Source organism: Cherax quadricarinatus, chromosome 66 (assembly GCF_038502225.1).
Source record: "Cherax quadricarinatus isolate ZL_2023a chromosome 66, ASM3850222v1, whole genome shotgun sequence".
NCBI lineage: Eukaryota > Metazoa > Arthropoda > Malacostraca > Decapoda > Parastacidae > Cherax > Cherax quadricarinatus.
This window is the reverse complement of record NC_091357.1, coordinates 2880761-2897812: the sequence shown is the minus strand read 5'-3', so window position 1 is coordinate 2897812 and position 17052 is coordinate 2880761. Positions and strand designations below refer to the sequence as shown.

The following is a 17052-nucleotide window of genomic DNA, read 5'->3' as shown; positions in this document are numbered from 1 at the left end:
GGGTCTCAGATAACCAGCCTTTGGAGCTTTTGGTCATCTGACCGAGGCCTTCCGTTGGCTTACCGATCCACCCCTTTAAAAATTACGGCAATAGTTATAACTATTTCTGATATGTTAGGCAAAAGATACATGTGCAACTAATTTTATTGTAGCAACGTTTCGCCCTCCAGGAGCAATGGTGATTGGCTCTCAAAATTAATTACCGGAACTTTGTGTGTCTATATAAACGCAGATTTATGAATGGAGACGTGAATTAATAACAGTGCCGATATTTTATCCAAATTTATAAAACCATCAAAATTATTTCAAGAGGTGACTGAATATATTGAAAGGGAATGTTATGATGACAGGTCCGTAATTGTTACTTGTAACGTTACTAGTTGTCACGAGTAATGTTACTAGTTATCTTGTCACGAGTAATGTTACTAGTTATCTTGTCACGAGTAATGTTACTAGTTATCTTGTCACGAGTAACGTTACTAGTTATCTTGTCACGAGTAATGTTACTAGTTATCTTGTCACGAGTAATGTTACTAGTTATCTTGTCACGAGTAACGTTACTAGTTATCTTGTCACGAGTAATGTTACTAGTTATCTTGTCACGAGTAATGTTACTAGTTATCTTGTCACGAGTAACGTTACTAGTTATCTTGTCACGAGTAACGTTACTAGTTATCTTGTCACGAGTAATGTTACTAGTTATCTTGTCACGAGTAACGTTACTAGTTATCTTGTCACGAGTAATGTTACTAGTTATCTTGTCACGAGTAATGTTACTAGTTATCTTGTCACGAGTAATGTTACTAGTTATCTTGTCACGAGTAATGTTACTAGTTATCTTGTCACGAGTAATGTTACTAGTTATCTTGTCACGAGTAACGTTACTAGTTATCTTGTCACGAGTAATGTTACTAGTTATCTTGTCACGAGTAACGTTACTAGTTATCTTGTCACGAGTAACGTTACTAGTTATCTTGTCACGAGTAACGTTACTAGTTATCTTGTCACGAGTAATGTTACTAGTTATCTTGTCACGAGTAATGTTACTAGTTATCTTGTCACGAGTAATGTTACTAGTTATCTTGTCACGAGTAACGTTACTAGTTATCTTGTCACGAGTAATGTTACTAGTTATCTTGTCACGAGTAACGTTACTAGTTATCTTGTCACGAGTAATGTTACTAGTTATCTTGTCACGAGTAATGTTACTAGTTATCTTGTCACGAGTAATGTTACTAGTTATCTTGTCACGAGTAACGTTACTAGTTATCTTGTCACGAGTAATGTTACTAGTTATCTTGTCACGAGTAATGTTACTAGTTATCTTGTCACGAGTAACGTTACTAGTTATCTTGTCACGAGTAACGTTACTAGTTATATTGTTAATAGTAACGTTACTAGTTATCTTGTCACGAGTAATGTTACTAGTTATCTTGTCACGAGTAATGTTACTAGTTATATTGTTAATAGTAACGTTACTAGTTATCTTGTCACGAGTAACGTTACTAGTTATCTAGTACTAGTAACGTTACTAGTAACGTTATTAGTTATCTCGTTACTCGTAACGCTACTAGTTATCGTGTTGCTAGTAACGTTACTAGTTATCTTGTTGCTAGTAATGTTACTAGTTATCTTGTTGCTAGTAACGTTACTAGTTATTCTGTGGCTAGTAACGTTACTAGTTATCTTGTCACGAGTAATGTTACTAGTTATATTGTTACTAGTTATCTTGTCACGAGTAAAGTTACTAGTTATTTTGCTACTAGTAACGTTACTAGTTATCTTGTCACGAGTAACGTTACTAGTTATTTTGCTACTAGTAACGTTACTAGTTATCTTGTTACTATTAACGTTATCGTGTTACAAGTAACGTTCCTAGTTATCCTTCTAGTAACATTATTAGTTATCGTGTTACTAGTTATCTTGTGGCTAGTTATGGTACTGGTTAACTAGTAACTTTACTAGTAACACGATATGTAGTTACAAGTAATATTAATAGATATCTTGTTACTAGTTATCTTGCTTAGATTCGTCCAACTAGGCGGGTTCTATCCCCGCCCGTGGTATGCCCTGTACCGAGTTATTAAGATTTCGTGAGTCGCGTCTACAAGGCACCCAGCTGTTGCACATGCATGTAATTCATCTTGTCCGTGTTGCATAAACCACTGATACACATGTTTATCTGGAGAGAGTTCCGGGGGTCAACGCCCCCGCGGCCCGGTCTGTGACCAGGCCTCCTTAGGTCAGTGTCCCAGGATGCGACCCACACCAGTCGACTAACACCCAGGTACCCATTTTACTGACGGGGAACATAGACAATAGGTGGAAAGAAACACGTCCAATGTTTCTACTCTGGCTGGGAATCGAACCCAGGCCCTCACCGTGTGAAGCGAGAGCGTTAACCACCAGGCCACCAGAGCCTGTGGTGTGGGTGATGTTGAATGTTTAAATTGTAGGTCACCTTTTGCTTCTGGGAGTAAAAAAAGGCCAACACGGTTAACAATATATACCGTAACTTCAATTACTGACCTGTGAGTCTGTGTCCCGGACCATGAGTGCTGTCACCTGTGGGTCCCCCAGGGGTGCGATGCGCCACATGGTGGGATGCACTCCTGATATGTTGCCCAGCGGTGGAGGAAGGTTGGTGATGTCACAGACATGGAAGTGAGCGTAGAGCCTCAGGAGTGGGCAGAGGTGGGCAGCGTGGGTGTGGGGCTCTACGTAGAGGCGCACAACCCACCCCGGGAACATGAGACCCACCTGTAGATGGTGGGTCAGACTGTTGCTCATCTTGGAGGTAAACACAATATTCTCCACAAAAGAACAATGAATTTTATACATGAGTCACGAAATCGTAATGACACGATTGCAAACAAACCATACCACGGGCGGGGCTTGAACCCGCGATCTGAGAGTCATAAAACTCAAGACCGACGAGTTAGCCACTGGGTCAGCTGGCTACAATAAGATTCATCCAACTAGGTATATCTATACACCATAGGAAGGTTAGCATAGGCCACCACGGTGACCACAAATGCAAGTTTTTATAGTCGAATGTGCCACCAGCGTGGCTGTGACGGCCGTGATGCTCTTCACCACTCGGCCACAAATGCCCCAAAAACTGGGCACCCATGCTTCTCCTTAACCCGAACACATGCCATATTATATGTGCATGTGTGTACTCACCTAGTTGGTTGCAGGGGTCGAGTCACAGCTCCTGGCCCCGACTGTGTGTGTGTGTGTGGTATGTGTGGTATGTATGTATGTATGTGTGTGTGTGTGTGGTATGTAGGTATGTATGTATATGTGTGTGTGTGGTATGTATGTATGTATGTGTGTGTGTGGTATGTATGTATGTATGTATGTATATATATATACTGTATGCAGCTGAGAGTGTATTAAAGTATATACTTATTATTTCTCCAGGTGAGGGTTTTATTATTCAATTTAAGTTATTTATCCAGTTTACGCTGTGTCACTGTTTCCTTGCTGTGTTTGTTACTTTCCTGCTGTTCCTTTGTTTATCTTTTAACGCCTGATGCTGTTATTCCTATATATCCTTACCTATATTTTTGTTAATATATTACCACTATTGGACACTAGTGAATATACTGCCTCTGAGGAGGTAAGTTTTTATGCTAGTGATATTCTTTACTGTTTGATAGAAAGCAGGAAAGGGTATCCCTTGATAGAAAGCAGGAAAGGGTATCCCTTGATAGAAAGCAGGAAAGGGTATCCTTTGATAGAAAGCAGGAAAGGGTATCCCTTGATAAAAAGCAGGAAAGGGTATCCCTTGGTAGAAAGCAAGAAAGGTTATCCCTTGATAGAAAGCAGGAAAGGGTATCCTTTATTAGAAAGCAGGAAAAGGTATCCCTTGATAGAAAGCAGGAAAGGTTATCCCTTGATAGAAAGCAGGAAAGGGTATCCCTTGATAGAAAGCAGGAAAGGGTATCCCTTGATAGAAAGCAGGAAAGAGTATCCCTTGATAGAAAGCAGGAAAGGGTATCCCTTGATAGAAAGCAGGAAAGGGTATCCTTTGATAGAATGCAGGAAAGAGTATCCTTTGATAGAAAGCAGGAAAAGGTATCCCTTGATAGAAAGCAGGAAAGGTTATCCCTTGACAGAAAGCAGGAAATGGTATCCTTTGATAGAAAGCAGGAAAGGGTATCCCTTGATAGAAAGCAGGAAAGGCTATCCTTTGATAGAAAGCAGGAAAGGGTATCCCTTGAAAGCAGGGAATAGTATCCCTTGATAGAAACCAGGAAAGAATATCCCTTGATAGAAACCAGGAAACAGTATTCCTTGATAGAAACCAGGAAGGAGTATCCCTTGATAGAAACCAGAAAGGAGTATCCCTTGATAGAAACCAGGAAGGAGTATCCCTTGATAGAAATCAGGAAGGAGTATACCTTGATAGAAACCAGGAAGGAATATGCCTTGATAGAAACCAGGAAGGAGTATGCCTTGATAGAAACCAGGAAGAAGTATCCCTTGATAGAAACCAGGAAGGATTATCCCTTGATAGAAACCAGGAAGGAGTATCCCTTGATAGAAACCAGGAAGGAGTATCCCTTGACAGAAACCAGGAAAGAGTATCCCTTGACAGAAACCAGGAAAGCGTATCCCTTGACAGAAACCAGGAAAGCGTATCCCTTGACAGAAACCAGGAAAGTGTATCCCTTGACATAAACCAGGAAAGAGTATCCCTTGATAGAAACCAGGAAAGAGTATCCCTTGATAGAAAGCAGGAAAGAGTATCCCATGATAGAAAGCAGGAAAGAGTATCCCTTGATAGAAAGCAGGAAAGAGTATCCCTTGATAGAAAGCAGGAAAGAGTATCCCTTGATAGAAAGCAGGAAAGAGTATCCCTTGATAGAAAGCAGGAAAGAGTATCCCTTCATAGAGAGCAGGAAAGAGTATCCCTTAATAGAAAGCAGGAAAGAGTATCCCTTCATAGAGAGCAGGAAAGAGTATCCCTTAATATAAAGCAGGAAAGAGTATCCCTTGATAGAAAGCAGGAAAGAGTATCCCTGGATAGAAAGCAGGAAAGAGTATCCCTTGATAGAAAGCAGGAAAGAGTATCCCTTGATAGAAAGCAGGAAAGAGTATCCCTTGATAGAAAGCAGGAAAGAGTATCCCTTGATAGAAAGCAGGAAAGAGTATCCCTTGATAGAAAGCAGGAAATAGCATCCCTTGATAGAAAGCAGGAAAGGGTATCCCTTGATAGAAAGCAGGAAATAGTATCCGTTGATAGAAAGCAGGAAAGAGTATCCCTTGATAGCAGGAAAGAGTATCCCTTGATATAAAGCAGGAAAGAGTATCCCTTGATAGGAAAGAGTATCCCTTGATAGAAAGCAGGAAAGAGTATCCCTTGATAGAAAGCAGGAAAGAGTATCCCTTCATAGAAAGCAGGAAAGAGTATCCCTTGATATAAAGCAGGAAAGAGTATCCCTTGATAGGAAAGAGTATCCCTTGATAGAAAGCAGGAAAGAGTATCCCTTGATAGAAAGCAGGAAAGAGTATCCCTTCATAGAAAGCAGGAAAGAGTATCCCTTGATATAAAGCAGGAAAGAGTATCCCTTGATAGGAAAGAGTATCCCTTGATAGAAAGCAGGAAAGAGTATCCCTTGATAGAAAGGAAAGAGTATCCCTTGATAGAAAGCAGGAAAGAGTATCCCTTGATAGAAAGCAGGAAAGAGTATCCCTTGATATAAAGCAGGAAAGAGTATCCCTTGATAGGAAAGAGTATCCCTTGATAGAAAGCAGGAAAGAGTATCCCTTGATAGCAGGAAAGAGTATCCCTTGATATAAAGCAGGAAAGAGTATCCCTTGATAGAAAGCAGGAAAGAGTATCCCTTGATAGAAAGCAGGAAAGAGTATCCCTTGATATAAAGCAGGAAAGAGTATCCCTTGATATAAAGCAGGAAAGAGTATCCCTTGATAGGAAAGAGTATCCCTTGATAGAAAGCAGGAAAGAGTATCCCTTGATAGAAAGCAGGAAAGAGTATCTCTTGATATAAAGCAGGAAAGAGTATCCCTTGATATAAAGCAGGAAAGAGTATCCCTTGATAGGAAAGAGTATCCCTTGATAGAAAGCAGGAAAGAGTATCCCTTGATAGAAAGCAGGAAAGAGTATCCCTTGATAGAAAGCAGGAAAGAGTATCCCTTGATATAAAGCAGGAAAGAGTATCCCTTGATATAAAGCAGGAAAGAGTATCCCTTGATATAAAGCAGGAAAGAGTATCCCTTGATAGGAAAGAGTATCCCTTGATAGAAAGCAGGAAAAAGTATCCCTTGATAGAAAGCAGGAAATAGTATCCCTTGATAGAAAGCAGGAAAGAGTATCCCTTGATATAAAGCAGGAAAGAGTATCCCTTGATATAAAGCAGGAAAGAGTATCCCTTGATAGGAAAGAGTATCCCTTGATTGAAAGCAGGAAAGAGTATCCCTTGATAGAAAGCAGGAAATAGTATCCCTTGATAGAAAGCAGGAAAGAGTATCCCTTAATAGAAAGCAGGAAAGAGTATCCCTTCGTAGAAAGCAGGAAAGAGTATCCCTTGATAGAAAGCAGGAAAGAGTATCCCTTGATAGAAAGCAGGAAAGAGTATCCCTTAATAGAAAGCAGGAAAGAGTATCCCTTCGTAGAAAGCAGGAAAGAGTATCCCTTGATAGAAAGCAGGAAAGAGTATCCCTTAATAGAAAGCAGGAAAGAGTATCCCTTGATAGAAAGCAGGAAAGAGTATCCCTTGATAGAAAGCAGGAAAGAGTATCCCTTCATAGAGAGCAGGAAAGAGTATCCCTTAATAGAAAGCAGGAAAGAGTATCCCTTGATAGAAAGCAGGAAAGAGTATCCCTTGATAGAAAGCAGGAAAGAGTATCCCTTAATAGAAAGCAGGAAAGAGTATCCCTTCATAGAAAGCAGGAAAGAGTATCCCTTGATAGAAAGCAGGAAAGAGTATCCCTTAATAGAAAGCAGGAAAGAGTATCCCTTGATAGAAAGCAGGAAATAGTATCCCTTGATAGAAAGCAGGAAAGAGTATCCCTTAATAGAAAGCAGGAAAGAGTATCCCTTCATAGAAAGCAGGAAAGAGTATCCCTTGATAGAAAGCAGGAAAGAGTATCCCTTGATAGAAAGCAGGAAAGAGTATCCCTTGATAGAAAGCAGGAAAGAGTATCCCTTGATAGAAAGCAGGAAAGAGTATCCCTTAATAGAAAGCAGGAAAGAGTATCCCTTGATAGAAAGCAGGAAAGAGTATCCCTTAATAGAAAGCAGGAAAGAGTATCCCTTGATAGAAAGCAGGAAATAGTATCCCTTGATAGAAAGCAGGAAAGAGTATCCCTTAATAGAAAGCAGGAAAGAGTATCCCTTGATAGAAAGCAGGAAAGAGTATCCCTTGATAGAAAGCAGGAAAGAGTATCCCTTGATAGAAAGCAGGAAAGAGTATCCCTTGATAGAAAGCAGGAAAGAGTATCCCTTGATAGAAAGCAGGAAAGAGTATCCCTTGATAGAAAGCAGGAAAGAGTATCCCTTCATAGAGAGCAGGAAAGAGTATCCCTTAATAGAAAGCAGGAAAGAGTATCCCTTAATAGCAGGAAAGAGTATCCCTTGATAGCAGGAAAGAGTATCCCTTGATAGAAAGCAGGAAAGAGTATCCCTTGATAGAAAGCAGGAAAGAGTATCCCTTGATAGCAGGAAAGAGTATCCCTTGATAGCAGGAAAGAGTATCCCTTGATAGAAAGCAGGAAAGAGTATCCCTTGATAGAAAGCAGGAAAGAGTATCCCTTGATAGAAAGCAGGAAAGAGTATCCCTTGATAGAAAGCAGTAAAGAGTATCCCTTCATAGAGAGCAGGAAAGAGTATCCCTTAATAGAAAGCAGGAAAGAGTATCCCTTGATAGCAGGAAAGAGTATCCCTTGATAGCAGGAAAGAGTATCCCTTGATAGAAAGCAGGAAAGAGTATCCCTTGATAGAAAGCAGGAAAGAGTATCCCTTGATAGCAGGAAAGAGTATCCCTTGATAGCAGGAAAGAGTATCCCTTGATAGAAAGCAGGAAAGAGTATCCCTTGATAGAAAGCAGGAAAGAGTATCCCTTGATAGAAAGCAGGAAAGAGTATCCCTTGATAGAAAGCAGTAAAGAGTATCCCTTCATAGAGAGCAGGAAAGAGTATCCCTTAATAGAAAGCAGGAAAGAGTATCCCTTGATAGCAGGAAAGAGTATCCCTTGATAGCAGGAAAGAGTATCCCTTGATAGAAAGCAGGAAAGAGTATCCCTTGATAGAAAGCAGGAAAGAGACTCGCTATGTTTATTTTTCATACCAAAACATATTCCTCCTCTGGACTGTGAGTGGAGATATTATTTTTTCCCCATTTTCCTTATAATTATTTATTTTCACCCCGTGTTGTTGTGCTGGTGGTTTGGTTGGTAGCGTCCACAGCTCACACAATGTGGGTCCGAGATTCGATCCCAGCACGGGTGAAACGTTACGTATCTTTGCGTGCATCTGCTGTTAATGTTTACCTAACAGTGCCGGATCAGCCGGGCTGTGGCTCGTGCGTCGGACTGCGTGCGGCCAGCAGTAACAGCCTAGTTGATCAGGCCCTGATCCATCGGGAGGCCTGGTCATGGACCGGGCCGCGGGGGCGTTGATCCCCGGAATAACCTCCAGGTAACCTCCAGGTAAGTAGATACCTGGGTCTTAGTGGCCCGGTGGCCTGGTGGCTAAAGCTCCCGCTTCCCAGGTTCGATTCCCGGAAACATTTCGACACGTTTCCTTATACCTGTTGTCCTGTTCACCTAGCATCAAATAGGTACCTGGGTGTTAGTCGACTGGTGTGGGTCGCATTCTGGGGGACAAGATTGAGGACCCCAATGGAAATAAGTTAGACCTCGATGACGCACTGACTTTCTTGGCTTATCCTGGGTGGCTAACCCTCCGGGGTTAAAAATCCGAACGAAATATTATCTTAGTCAACGTTTATGGGTCGCATCCTGGGAAGTGTCAAACCTACATTTTTGGGGCCCAGAAGCTTGAACTGTTATGGGGCCCCTTCGCAGCACTTTCTCATACAGCAAACTCAATTTTTTTTAAACAATGTGAACTAAAGTTCTATATGGGGCCCTCCAGGATTAGGGCCCCTGAAGCTTAACCTTCATTAATTTCAGAGTAGCTCCGGCCCTGATTCTGGGGTACAAGAATAACCTAAGTTGCCAGAAATGCTCTGCATAATAACCTCTCAAGGAAGGTTCCTTGATGTTGGTGAGGGGCTCTTGATTTAGGGAATTGGATCTGTGCTCCAGTTCCCCGAATTAAGCCTGAATGCCTTCCACATCCCCCCCCCCCAGGCGCTGTATAATCCTCCGGGTTTAGCGATTCCCCCTTTATTATAATAATAATCTGCATAATAAGGAGTTTTCTGTATAGTTCGTCAGTGATGTCGTCATAGTCTGTAATAACTGTATCATGTACTTCTAGAAATAAAGATTATTATTAGTAGTAGTAACATTATAATCAAAGCGCTGAATTAGTAGTAATAGTAGTATTTTTTTGTAATAAAGTTGGTAGAATTACCGACAATATGTAAAGTAAAAGGACACAAGTGCAACTAATGTGACATTTATTGTGGCAACGTTTCGCTCTCCAGGAGCTTTATCAAGCCATTACAAACAATACATGGACACAGAGGGTATATAAAGGCTCAGAGTGAGGTGCAATACTAGTGAGGCACAATTTCGATGTTCACTAGTGGTGGTAGTAGTAGTAGTAGTAGTAGTAGTGGTAGTGACAAAAGTAATACAATATGGTAGAGCAATTAATTCGTACATGAGCAAAAGGATATAAAAGCTATTACTTGGGTAACATAAAAATAGGTTGGACAAACGCCTGTGTACAACACCGAAATTCCACCAATCATCTCATGAAATTCAGAGACGCCCAATTAGTGATCAAAGAAACTAATTTCCGCACACGCAAGTGCCTCGAATCAGCACTGATCGCTGTTTCGAATACAATTAAACAAAACAACGGCAGCTTCACCATCTCCGAAGTCTTAGCAAGAATCCTCCTGAAAACAGTAAACCCTGCCATCACATAGTCTCTCCTGTTATACTACACAAAGCACAGAGAGTGAACACTGAAACAAGCTGCCTCATTCCAGTCTATATTTGTCCAACCTATTTTTATGTTACCCAAGTAATAGCTTTTATATCCTTTTACTCATGTACGAATTAATTGCTCTACCATATTGTATTACTTTTGTCACTACCACCACTACTACTACTACTACCACTAGTGAACATCGAAATGGTACCTCACTAGTATTCACCTCACTCTGAGCCTTTATATACCCTCTGTGTCCATGTATAGTTTGTAATGGCTTGATAAAGCTCCTGGAGAGCGAAACGTTGCCACAATAAATGTCACATTAGTTGCACTTGTGTCCTTTTACTTTACAGTATTTTTTTTCCAAGATTATTTTACCCCTTGTGAGTAATTTGTTTGGCCAGGCAAAATGTCAGACCGCTTTGCTTGCCCATTAATTCTGTGTGCAACATTTCTTTACTGACTCGTGTGTAAATGCAATTTTGATGATTAATCACCACTAACGTGCAATTTTGACGATTAATCACCACTAACGCGCAATTTTGACGATTAATCACCACTAACGCGCAATTTTGACGATTAATCACCACTAACTCGCAATTTTGACGATTAATCACCACTAACTCGCAATTTTGACGATTAATCACCACTAACGCGTAATTTTGACGATTAATCACCACTAACGCGCAATTTTGACGATTAATCACCACTAACTCGCAATTTTGACGATTAATCACCACTAACTCGCAATTTTGACGATTAATCACCACTAACTCGCAATTTTGACGATTAATCACCACTAACTCGCAATTTTGACGAGTAATCACCACTAACTCGCAATTTTGACGATTAATCACCACTAACTCGCAATTTTGACGATTAATCACCACTAACTCGCAATTTTGACGATTAATCACCACTAACTCGCAATTTTGACGATTAATCACCACTAACGCGCAATTTTGACGATTAATCACCACTAACTCGCAATTTTGACGATTAATCACCACTAACTCGCAATTTTGACGATTAATCACCACTAACGCGCAATTTTGACGATTAATCACCACTAACTCGCAATTTTGACGATTAATCACCACTAACTCGCAATTTTGACGATTAATCACCACTAACTCGCAATTTTGACGATTAATCACCACTAACTCGCAATTTTGACGATTAATCACCACTAACGCGCAATTTTGACGATTAATCACCACTAACGCGCAATTTTGACGATTAATCACCACTAACGCGCAATTTTGACGATTAATCACCACTAACTCGCAATTTTGACGATTAATCACCACTAACTCGCAATTTTGACGATTAATCACCACTAACTCGCAATTTTGACGATTAATCACCACTAACTCGCAATTTTGACGATTAATCACCACTAACTCGCAATTTTGACGATTAATCACCACTAACGCGCAATTTTGACGATTAATCACCACTAACTCGCAATTTTGACGATTAATCACCACTAACTCGCAATTTTGACGATTAATCACCACTAACTCGCAATTTTGATGATTAATCACCACTAACTCGCAATTTTGACGATTAATCACCACTAACTCGCAATTTTGACGATTAATCACCACTAACTCGCAATTTTGACGATTAATCACCACCAACTCGCAATTTTGACGATTAATCACCACTAACTCGCAATTTTGACGATTAATCACCACTAACTCGCAATTTTGACGATTAATCACCACTAACTCGCAATTTTGACGATTAATCACCACTAACGCGCAATTTTGACGATTAATCACTAACGCGCAATTTTAACGATTAATCACCACTAACTCGCAATTTTGACGATTAATCACCACTAACTCGCAATTTTGACGATTAATCACCACTAACTCGCAATTTTGACGATTAATCACCACTAACTCGCAATTTTGACGATTAATCACCACTAACTCGCAATTTTGACGATTAATCACCACTAACTCGCAATTTTGACGATTAATCACCACTAACTCGTAATTTTGACGATTAATCACCACTAACTCGCAATTTTGACGATTAATCACCACTAACTCGCAATTTTGACGATTAATCACCACTAACTCGCAATTTTGACGATTAATCACCACTAACTCGCAATTTTGACGATTAATCACCACTAACTCGTAATTTTGACGATTAATCACCACTAACTCGCAATTTTGACGATTAATCACCACTAACTCGCAATTTTGACGATTAATCACCACTAACTCGCAATTTTGACGATTAATCACCACTAACTCGCAATTTTGACGATTAATCACCACTAACTCGCAATTTTGACGATTAATCACCACTAACTCACAATTTTGACGATTAATCACCACTAACTCGTAATTTTGACGATTAATCACCACTAACTCGCAATTTTGACGATTAATCACCACTAACTCGCAATTTTGACGATTAACCACCACTAACTCGCAATTTTGACGATTAATCACCACTAACTCGCAATTTCTTGTTTAGATGAGAAAGTTGCTGTAATTTTCATCATTCTTCAGTGCTTGTTCTCCTAATTTCAAGAAGTGTAAACGAGCTAGTTTAACTTTTCTATAGTTTCTCTTTTTGTTGGGCTAGTATATTGATTTTAGTTCTGAAGATTGATGTGTTCAGTCCAGACTGGGGGACTGATTACCTCAAACTCCTCCTCCTTCCAATTTTCTTCTTGGAATTGGACTGAAGAAGCCACTGGCTGGCGAAATGGTTTTCTAAGCAATTTACATCACATATTTTACTTTTAAGTTTAATTGCTATTACATTTTTTCTTTCTTTATCCTCTTCGTTTGTTCCATTTCTCATATTTTATATAATTATTTATGGTATCTTTATTTGTAAACGTTTCTATATCTAGTGGCTCTATCAGTGCAAAGATATAATGTGAAGACTGTAGAACTAGGTAACTAGTCCCAACGTTCGATTAGGTTCACAGTTCCCAGAGATGCCACTAACGCTGCAGGGTAATGCTTCGTTACCCATCTGGAGACCTGATGCTAGATCATCTTTGACTCTGGAGTCAGGGGACGCACAGACAAATCAAGGCTCCGGGACTTTAATTGCGATGGCTGCTGGCTTCAGTAGTAGCTGTCTTCTCTTGTGATTGTCAGGGGCATTCGCAGCTGATATTCATTCGAGTGTTGTTGTGCCTCGTGTTCCGGAAAGTAATGATGATGTAGTTATTGATGACTCTTGTAGAATCAAGGGTGTGTTTGTGCAGCCATCCGTGAATGTTGAGCGAGACAGTAACATCACCAGTGCAAATGCTATTGTTCGGAGTGTGTGATTAGCTCATAAATGAATTCTGATATTCTTGTAAGCTTTGTGACTGTGTCAGCTGACAAAAGTACAGATTTTATTATTGATCACAGAATAGGTTGGACTCGAACCCTTGTCAGGTGATTCCTAAAACTCACTGCCCAGTGCGCTGACAACTGAACTAGCCGGCTGTAACAGGATTTGTCTAACTAGCTATATTTCTATGAACTAGGAAGAGGTTATCGTAGGCCCCAGTGACCACGAGTGAGGTTTTGACAGGTGAATCCCACACCAGAGTGGCTGTGGTGCGCTCTAGATCAAGTCCCTTCAGGACTCACCTGCCATGGGTTTAAACCCCACTTGTTGTCATTCGTTTACAATCGTGTTATTACGATTTTGTATGTCAGTGATGACGGCTTTGAAGGTACTTGAGCTGGTTGGGAATCTTTACAGTGGAAATGTTTCGATTCTGCAGTTGAATGCAGAAGTGGAGATATTAGATGACTGAAAAGGTAAAGATGATGTGATCAGTCCACCAACCTTGAAGTAGTTTTGAGGTAGTGAATTCTTCAGTCTTGTAGTAGTTTCAAGGCAGTCAGTCCCCAAGCCTTGAAGTAGTTTTAAATTGGTCAGTCCCTTTGTCGTGAAGTAGTTTCAAGGTGATCAGTCTCAAAAGTACACGTATTGCATTCCTTTCAGTTCTGGTACTAACCCTGTGTGTGTGTGTGTGTGTGTATGTGTGTGTGTGTGTGTGTGTGTGTGTGTGTGTGTGTCCCGTGCTATAATGCACGTAACTTTCAACACCGCATCTCATATGGGTAGATACATCACTATACACCGGTCTTCCCTAACTAAACAGTCTGAACATTGTTCCATATGGAACAATGCTCTTCTCCAGACTGAGGGACTGACCACCTCAAAACTTTAAGGGTGATGGACTGATTACATCGTCTTCAAGTATCTTCTGCTTCTATCAACTTTTCTGTACTCGACTGAAGAAGCCTACTGTGTAGGCGAAACGTTTCAAAATAAAGATACCTAACTGTTGCATATGTGTCTTACCTAACAACTAAACAGTCTAAATCTGCAGTCAGTGATCACTGCCACTTGAGCAAAGAATCTCTAACATCTGAGAACTTCACAGTTAGAGAGAAACTTCAAAGAGTTTGGACCTCTTCTCCGACTCGATATGATTTTTTTTTTTTTTTGTAGGGGTGGACTGGTAAACCAGTGAAAGGCTTCAGTCAGACGACCAAAAGCTTCTGTGGTGGGTCATCATATGACTAAGACCCGCGTCAGGAAACATTTTTTTTTTTTTTAGGTTTCCTGACAAATCTTACCTAACCAAACCTGTACGTTGTTACGTTGAAGCCTCGTCTGTACACCTCAATTACAAATCTTTGTTTGTTCCAACAATGACGATTTCTTTCATGAGTATATATTATAACGTGTGATGAGAACCCCTAAAAGGTTTACAATAATTCTCTCTCTCTCTCTCTCTCTCTCTCTCTCTCTCTCTCTCTCTCTCTCTCTCTCTCTCTCTCTCTGATTTTGAACATAACATGAGAACGAAGGAACACTGCAGAAGGCCTACTGGCCCATGCGAGGCAGGTCCAAGTCTCCTACCGGCTTAAGCCAATGCACCCAACCTAGTCAGGTCAGGTCACATTGTGATGAATGGTTTGAAAAACCGACAAGTTGAAAATTGAGACACTTATGCAGCATATGGGAATCTTTATTCAGGAAACGTTTCGCCACACAGTGGCTTCATCAGTCCAATACAAAGAGGAAGGCGCAAGGAGAGGAGGAGTATGAGGTAATCAGTCCCTCAGCCTGGAGTCGATGTGTTCAGTCCATCAATCTTGATTGATGGACTGAACACATCGACTCCAGGCTGAGGGACTGATTACCTCATACTCCTCCTCTCCTTGCGCCTTCCTCTTTGTATTGGACTGATGAAGCCACTGTGTGGCGAAACGTTTCCTGAATAAAGATTCCCATATGCTGCATAAGTGTCTCAATTTTCAGGTCACATTGACTTAAGGGAGGAACACGGCAACCGACCTGGTAGCACAAGCTATCAGGTCCAACTCACACCCACCCACATCCACTCATGTATTTATCCAACCTATTTTTAAAGCTACACAACGTTGTGGCCTCTATAACTGTACTCGGGAGTTTGTTCCACTCATCCACAACTCTATTACCAAACCAGTACTTTCCTATATCCTTCCTGAATCTGAATTTTTCCAACTTAAAACCATTGCTGCGAGTCCTGTCTAGGCTAGATATTTTCAGCACACTATTTGTATCCCCTTTATTTACTCCTGTCTTCCATTTATACACCTCAGTCATATCCCCCCCAATTCTACGTCTTTCTAGAGAGTGCAGGATTTTGGAGAATCTATATCTGGCTTCAGTTAATTTTAGCGCTATTAGGATGTCAAACAATTCAGTCTGCAATGTAAACACCCAGTTGTTAATTCTTATGCCTAACTCAACATGACTGCTGGTGTTCTTAACTATGGAGGTAGCAACAAGAGCAGATGCAGCCCTGCCAGCAGTCTCCTCCTTAGATCCATCAATGTATATAATTTGTGATATATTATCACTAACAGTTAAGCGAGAAATTTCTTTTTGAGCAGATGACTTTGCAAATGATTTAAGGAATGGCTTGGTAATGAGTTTCTTGGGAGGGTCTTACAGGTATGTGATATTAAATGGAAGGACGAGATGCCCTTGTTTACAGAAATATAATTAGTGCAGGTTACAAAACAATATAATTTCATGCTTTCAAAGCCCATTTAGATCTGTGTTTACTTCATTCATTCATTCATTAGAGGTTTACCGGTACTTCCAGCCCGGGTTTTCTCCATATGGTGACCCGGCTGCGGCCCCCGGTTGGGGGTGTCGTTCATCTTTCTTCTGTTTTCTTTCTTGGGCCCTCCGGCTGGAGGGTAACATCATCATCTCTCTTGCGGAAACTCCCCGGAGGGGATGTGTTCACTATTAGACAGTGACTGAATTATGTCTTAACATTCTCATACTAAGTACAGTGTTAACCTCGATAATCCTAAGTACAGTGTTAACCTCGATAATCCTAGGTACAGTGTTAACCTCGATAATCCTAGGTACAGTGTTAACCTCGATAATCCTAGGTACAGTGTTAACCTCGATAATCCTAGGTACAGTGTTAACCTCGATAATCCTAGGTACAGTGTTAACCTCGATAATCCTAGGTACAGTGTTAACCTCGATAATCCTAAGTACAGTGTTAACCTCGATAATCCTATCACAGATTATAGCAACACTAAGCTCATTCCTCATATTAAGGACCTACGTTGTTTTAGGAAAGCCTAGAATAATTCTTAGGACTTCGCTTTTTATTACCTCAAAGAGCCGGAGAGATTTTTTCCTCAGCTAACATTAACATGGGCGGAGCATAATTAGCTAAGGACCTACTGCAGGCTACATACATCCTTCTCATTCTTACTTTATCTCCATACTTGAGGATGTAATCAAGAGCTCAGAGTATTTAGCCTAGTTTTGCATGTTTTAATTAGTTGTGGCATGGTGGATTTATTTTAGGATACGTCTACCCCAAGATATAAATGAGATATAACGTAGCTTATGTTTACGTCTTTCAAACGCATAGGTGGGGCATGC

At 40.5% G+C, this 17052-nt stretch overlaps 1 protein-coding gene across 1 annotated transcript in view; it reads right to left on the bottom strand.

Annotated features, from left to right (window-relative positions):
- The window catches only part of LOC138854652 (uncharacterized), a 65408-nt gene that overhangs the window by 26450 nt on the left and 21906 nt on the right, over positions 1-17052 (bottom strand). The window contains exon 3 of the mRNA XM_070099003.1: positions 2530-2811. Coding sequence (XP_069955104.1) covers positions 2530-2811 — 282 coding nt within the window. The remainder of the gene's footprint in view (positions 1-2529; positions 2812-17052) is intronic.